This window comes from Anomaloglossus baeobatrachus, chromosome 3 (genome assembly GCF_048569485.1).
Source record: "Anomaloglossus baeobatrachus isolate aAnoBae1 chromosome 3, aAnoBae1.hap1, whole genome shotgun sequence".
Lineage (NCBI taxonomy): Eukaryota > Metazoa > Chordata > Amphibia > Anura > Aromobatidae > Anomaloglossus > Anomaloglossus baeobatrachus.
Window position 1 is genome coordinate 691,112,761 of NC_134355.1, and position 6,678 is coordinate 691,119,438.

At 42.0% G+C, this 6,678-nt stretch overlaps 1 protein-coding gene across 4 annotated transcripts in view; it reads left to right on the plus strand.

Moving 5' to 3' along the window:
• LOC142295782 (uncharacterized) overlaps nucleotides 1–1,464 on the plus strand; it is a 44,797-nt gene extending 43,333 nt beyond the window's left edge. For all 4 annotated transcript variants that reach the window (XM_075338871.1, XM_075338873.1, XM_075338872.1 and 1 more), the window contains one exon: nucleotides 140–1,464. In XM_075338871.1, the coding sequence (XP_075194986.1) occupies nucleotides 140–1,383 (1,244 nt within the window). In that variant the 3' untranslated portion in view covers nucleotides 1,384–1,464. The remainder of the gene's footprint in view (nucleotides 1–139) is intronic.
• Nucleotides 1,465–6,678: the final 5,214 nt, after the last annotated feature.

A 6,678-nucleotide genomic window follows, 5' to 3' on the forward strand; every position in this document is an offset into this window, starting at 1 on the left:
TTTTATTGAATGTCGTTTTGAGCACTCCGAAGTAAAACTTTGCTACACACTTTGGAATTTATATGGATTTATGTGTGTCTACGTGAATGTTTGAGGTTATATTATTAAAAGCTTATAACTTCAATTTTATTTATGACAGATGACGGTACCAGGAGTTCCAAACAGAATGCTAAGGAAAGTGAAAGTAACAAAGAAGCAAAGCCATATTCATGTTCAGAATGTGAGAAATGTTTTGCTCATAAATCAAATCTCATTACACATGAGAGAATTCACACAGGAGTGAAGCCATTTTCATGTGCAGAATGTGAGAAATGTTTTGCTCAGAAATCACATCTCATTACACATGAGAGAATGCACACAGGAGAGAAGCCATATTCATGTTCAGAATGTGGGAAATGTTTTGCTATGAAAGCAGACCTCATTTCACATGAGAGAATTCACACAGGAGAGAAGCCATATTCATGTTCAGAATGTGGGAAATGTTTTGCTCACAAATCAGCTCTTGTTAACCATGGGAGAATTCACACAGGAGAGAAGCCATATTCATGTTCAGAATGTGGGAAATGTTTTTCTCAGCAATCACATCTCATTACACATGAGAGAACTCACACAGGAGAGAAATCATATTCATGTTCAGAATGTGGGAAATGTTTTGTTGAGAAATCAAAACTTAATAGACATGAGAGAATTCACACAGGAGAGAAGCCATATTCATGCTCAGAATGTGGGAAATGTTTTCCTCACCAATCAAATCTGATTAAACATGAGAAAATTCACACAGGAGAGAAAACATATTCATGTTCAGAATGTGGGAAATGTTTTGCTGATAAATCAAATTTCATTAAACATGAGAGAATTCACACAGGAGTGAAGCCATATTCATGTGCAGAATGTGGGAAATGTTTTGCTCAGAAATCACATCTCATTACACATGAGAGAATTCACACAGGAGATATGCCATATTCCTGTTCAGAATGTGGGCAATGTTTTGCTATGAAATCAGAGCTCATTCCACATAAGAGAATTCACAAAAGAGAGAAGCCATATTCATGCTCAGAATGTGGGAAATGTTTTGCTCAGAAATCACATCTTATTATACATGCGAGAATTCACACAGGAGAGAAGCCATATTCATGTTCAGAATGTGGGAAATGTTTTGCTGCAAAATCAAATCTTTATACGCATAAGATAATTCACACAGGAGAGAAGCCATATTCATGTTCAGAATGTGGGAAATGTTTTGCTGCAAAATCAAATCTTTATATACATAAGATAATTCACACAGGAGAGAAGCCATATTCATGTTCAGAATGTGGAAAATGTTTCGCTCGGAAAGCGGATTTTATTATACATGAGAGAATTCACGCAAGATTGAAGCCATAGTCATGAATAGAATGTCTGTTTATGTAAATATTAAGACTTTTGCTATCTGTTAATAAAGAGTTCATTTTATTTCATGGGTCATTACGGTTGTGTACGTTTTATGATGGATCATTTACAAACTTCATCTTTTTACGCACTTTTCCTTCTAATTTTTGATGAGGAGAAAAAACCTTTTTTTTTTTTATAGCCAAGTTGTACTCTATTCATCCATTTGTGTATTGCTTTAATGAGAGCAGAATCTAATTTGTTAAATCTACACTCCATTTTGTCTTTGTGGAATGGGTACTTCTCACATAGCAAGATCGCTGCTGAGTCCCAGGTTTTGTGACGCAGCAGTGACCTCATCAGCGATCTCGCTGTGTGTGACACTAAGCAGCGACCTGGGCCCTGCTGTGAAATTGCTGATCGTTACACACTGTTCTGGTTCATTTTTTGGTCGTCGGGCTCCCCTCTGGGCAACATGCATCGGCGTGTTTGACTGCGGGAGACCAACGAGCACCGACTCTGTGTAAGCAGCGTACACTGGTAACCAGGGTAAATATCAGGAGTGAAGCCATATGGAGAGAAGGTATGTACACCAGTGACTATGCAAGGGGAATACATGTAATAGCAGAAACTGCTGTGTGAATACTGGCCTGAAAAATACAATAGCTACATGCAAAAATGAGAAAATGAGAGTGGAATCTGCATTACTGCCATGAAATATGAAAGAAGAGAAATTTAGCTATTGAATTGATCAATTAATCTTGTAGCCCAAGTATTCCCCAAATTTCTGAATAAAATCAAAAATATCTCCTAACTGTGCTAGTGGTCGTTACAGGAACAATTTGACTTCATCTGCAAAAAAAGCAATTTTGACTATATCTTTGCCTACTTTAATTCCGTCAAATAGATCAGTCTCCTCCACATATCTAGCAAAGGGTTTCATGGCCAGGTTAAATAGCAATGGCGACGTTGGACAGCCCTGTCTGGTCCCTTTGTGTAGGTAGGTGAAAAGGAGCAGAGAGGAATCCAGGAGTATGTATTCTGGCTGTAGGGCTGTTGTATTCCCTGTATACCCCGTCCAAGTATGTTCTAAATTTGCCTTTTAAATTGAAAGTGTCCAGCGTCACCCCCAACCATTCCCAACTGACGTTATCAAATGCTTTCTCTGCATCTAGAGTTAGTAGAGCTGGTCTGTCACCTGAGTGTTGCTGTCGTCCAACCACGTCCAACACTGTCAAAACTTTCCTTATGTTCTTAACTGCAGCCCTCCCTTTAACAAACCCCACCTGAGCCGGTTTCACCAACTGAGGAAGCACCCCTGCCAAACATTCAGCCATTATTTTAGACACAATCTTTTGGTCTAGGTCAATTAGTGAAATAGGTCTATAGGAGCCTGCCTCTAGGGTGTCCTTTCCTTGTTTCGGTATTACTTTGATGTAAGTCTCTTTGGATCTGACTGGAATGTCTCCCATTGTCAAAATGTTGTTGTCATAAGTAGTCAATGTCGGGGAAATCTTTTCTTTAAGTGCCTTATAAAACTCCCCACTATACCCATCAGGTCCGAGTGCCTTCCCATTCTGAAGATGACTAATAGTTTGCTTTACCTCCTGTTCCTTAATATCCGCATTAATTACATCCAACTGCTCCTGTGTAAGGGGTACTTTACACATTGCGACATCGCTAGCGATGCCGAGCGCGATAGCACCCACCCCTGTCGCACATGCGATATCTGGTGATTGCTGCCGCAGCGAACATTATCGCTACTGCAGCTTCACACGCACATACCTGGTCGGCGACGTCGCGGGGAGGGGGAGGTGCGTTCGTCGTCAACGCAACGTCATTCAGCGGCTGGCCAATAGAAGCGGAGGGGCGGAGATGAGCGGGATGTAACATCCCGCCCACCTCCTTCCTTCCGCATTGCCGGTGGATGCAGGTAAGGAGATGTTTGTCGTTCCAGCGGCTTCATACACAGCGATGTGTGGTGCTGCAGGAACGACAAACAACATCGTATCTGCAACAGGAGTGACATTATGAAAATGAACGACGTGACACAGATCAGCGATTTTTGACTGTTTCACACTCGTTCATCGTCGCTCCTAGGATTTACACATTGCGATGTCGCTACTGGCGCCGGATGTGCGTCACAACAACCGTGACCCCCGACGATATTTTGGTAGCGATGTCGCAACGTGTAAAACACCCCTTAGTTTTGGGAGACATAAATGTTGGAAGAAGGATCTGCCCTCTGTTATGTTGGTGTGTGTGAGGATTTATATAGGTGTTTATAAAAGTCTTGTAGTACGGCATTTATGTTTTTGGGATCGGAAGTTACCTTCCTTGTCTATCTTTTATTCTGACTATGGGAGATACTTGAGAGCATTCCTTCGCCAATCTCGCCAATAATTTTCCCGCCTTGTTACCATATCTGAGTAACTCAACTTCTTGTCTAGTTCGATACATCTGCTCCCTTCTGTCTAAGCACGTCTCAAACTCTTGTTTGACCAGTTTCCAATGTTCTCTATTTTGAGCTGAGGGATTCTGCAAGAACTCTGTGTAAACATGTCTGAGTTTTGCACTCGATTCGGAATTCGGAATACCCCTCCTTCACCTTTTTCTTGAGGGAAGAGACATACATTAAAATTCAGCCTCTCAGCACCGTCTTTGCCGTGTTCCAAAACAGAGCAGGTTGATCTATGTGTTCTCTGTTGTCAAATATAAACTCCTCCCACCAACAGCGCAATTTGTCATTAAATCCCTCATCCTTCATAAGGTAGGCTGGAAACCTCCATATAAAGTCTATCCCCCTAACCACCTTGTCCGTCAGTTCAATACCCACTGGGGCATAGGCTGATATGACCAAATCATATATTTCAACCGATTTCAGTCTATTCAATAAACTCTGTGAGGTCAAAAGATACTTGATCCTTGACCAGGATTGGTGGACGTGGGAAAAATGAGTAAACTCTCTAGCGTTGGGATGTAGCCAGCGCCAGACATCCCTCAACCCAGTCTGGTTAAGAAGAGAAGGGAGTGCGTTTTCTTCTCTCTCAGGGGTCCTACTCTGGCTCCTTCTGTCCTGATCTATTTTATGTACTGTATTACAGTCACCGCCGGTGATTATCAGAGGTGAATTGTCAAGAATTATCTTCCTTTCTATATCGTCAAAGAAGGATTTATTTGAACTATTAGGACCATAGATGTTATGTATACGAGGGGCGATCCAAAAGTTATGATAATCGGTTATTTCTATTGCACACAGGAATTAAAATAAAATGTTTTTTTCTCTCTTCGGTACCCACTAGTCCAGGAAAAAAAAATCACTTAAATAGGCCACGATTCCCGGGAGCTACATTCATTTGAATATGAACTGCCGAGGAGTGAACATCAAAATGGAAAAAACGAGCTCAGAGCTGTCATCAAATACCTCTGCTTGAAAAAAATGACTACCAAAGACATACACAGCGACTTGGTGGAAACATTGGGGGACTCTTCTCCTCCATATTCCACAGTTGCACGCTGGGCCAAGGAATTTAACCTGGGAAGAACATCGACGGAAGATGAACATCGTGAAGGACGCCCATCCACGTCCCTCAATGAAGAAAACGTGAAAAAAGTTGAAGAAGTTGTATTGGCAGATTGAGGAGTGACTATCAGGCATGTAGCTGAGGTCACAGGGATCTCATATGGCAGTATTCAAAGAATCCTTGCAAAAGAATTGCATATGAGAAAGGTCTCCACGCATTGGGTGTCAAAAATGTTAACTGACGAGCAAAAGAAGAAACGAGTTAACATTTCAATAGCAAATCTCGAAAAGTTCCAAGCAGACAAGGAGAATTTTTTGTCCCATTTTTTTGACCATGGACGAGACCTGGATCCACCACTTTGATCCCGAAACTAAACCACAATCGATGACATGGAAACGAGCCGACGAACCGACGCTGAAGAAATTCAAAGTGTCAAGCTCAGCAGGGAAGGTTATGGCGTCCATTTTTTGGGACGCTGAAGGAATTATTATGGTGTACTATTTGGAGAAGGGAGCCACTATTACGGGCTCCTACTACGCAGAACAAATAAGAAGATTGCGGGAGGCTATCAAGGAGAAAAGGCACGGCAAACTGCGGGCTGGAGTGCTGTTTCACCAAGATAACGCGCCGGCTCACAAAGCTGCAGTTGCCATGGCAACCATTCAAGAAGCGGGCTTTGAACTGGTGGAACACCCCCCTTATTCGCCAGATCTAGCCCCCAGTGACTTTTCTCTTTCCTCGCCTCAAGGAACACCTCCGGGGCAAGAAATTTGACGTCAATAGCGATGTGATAACCGCTGTTGGATTTTTTTGAGGGTCAAGATCAAGATTTTTTTTTCGAAGGGAATTCTAAGTTTAGAAAAGAGATGGACTAAATGTATAGACTTGTTAGGAGACTATGTCGAAAAATATATATATTTTTTTTATTTTATTCATTGTGTTTATTATTGATTATCATTACTTTTGGATCGCCCCTCTTAGAATAGGTTTCTCCCCCATGATCTATAGTGACCCGGACCCATCTCCCCTGTTCGTCACACTCCTGGGACAATATCTGAAAAACAAAATTCCGGTGGAATAAGAGATGACTACCCCTGCATGTCTCCCCTGTGCTGCCGATCCCACTACAGTCCCAACCCAGAGTCTTTTAAGTCTGAAAAAATCCTCTTCTCCTAAATGAGTCTTCTGAAGAAGGATGATATCTGGGGAGAATCGTTTGAGGTGTCTCAATACCTTAGATCTTTTATGCGGGGACCTCAGGCCTTTTACATTCCAGGAAATGATAATCATAAGGGTCCTTGTGGAATCTCTTTACTACATTTTACTGGATGCTTGTGGAAGTGTTGCACAGCACTTGGAGTCTTTCAGTGACTCTTAAAAGAAAGGCGATGTTAGAAGAAGAAGCAAAAAAAAAACCAAGAAAAACACAGCAAAGCAATCAACACTTAGTCAACAGTAACTTTAAATTCATAGTGCACTGTAGTGTGTTCCCAACTTTACACACCACCGAAAGTGCTCTGGACTTCACTTTTTTCTGAAGATGAGAATGTGCTTGGTCACACAATCATAATAAAGAAGCTCATCTTGCACCAGAGGAAATAGATACAAAAGAATACCAGGGTGCCGTCCATATCTCTTACTTACCCCCACACAATTTGACTAAAGGCCGCTTTACACGCTGCGATATCGTTACCAATATCGCTAGCGTGCGTACCCGCCTCCATCGGTTGAGCGACACGGGCAAATCGCCGCCCGTGGTGCACAACATCTCCCAGACCCGTCACAC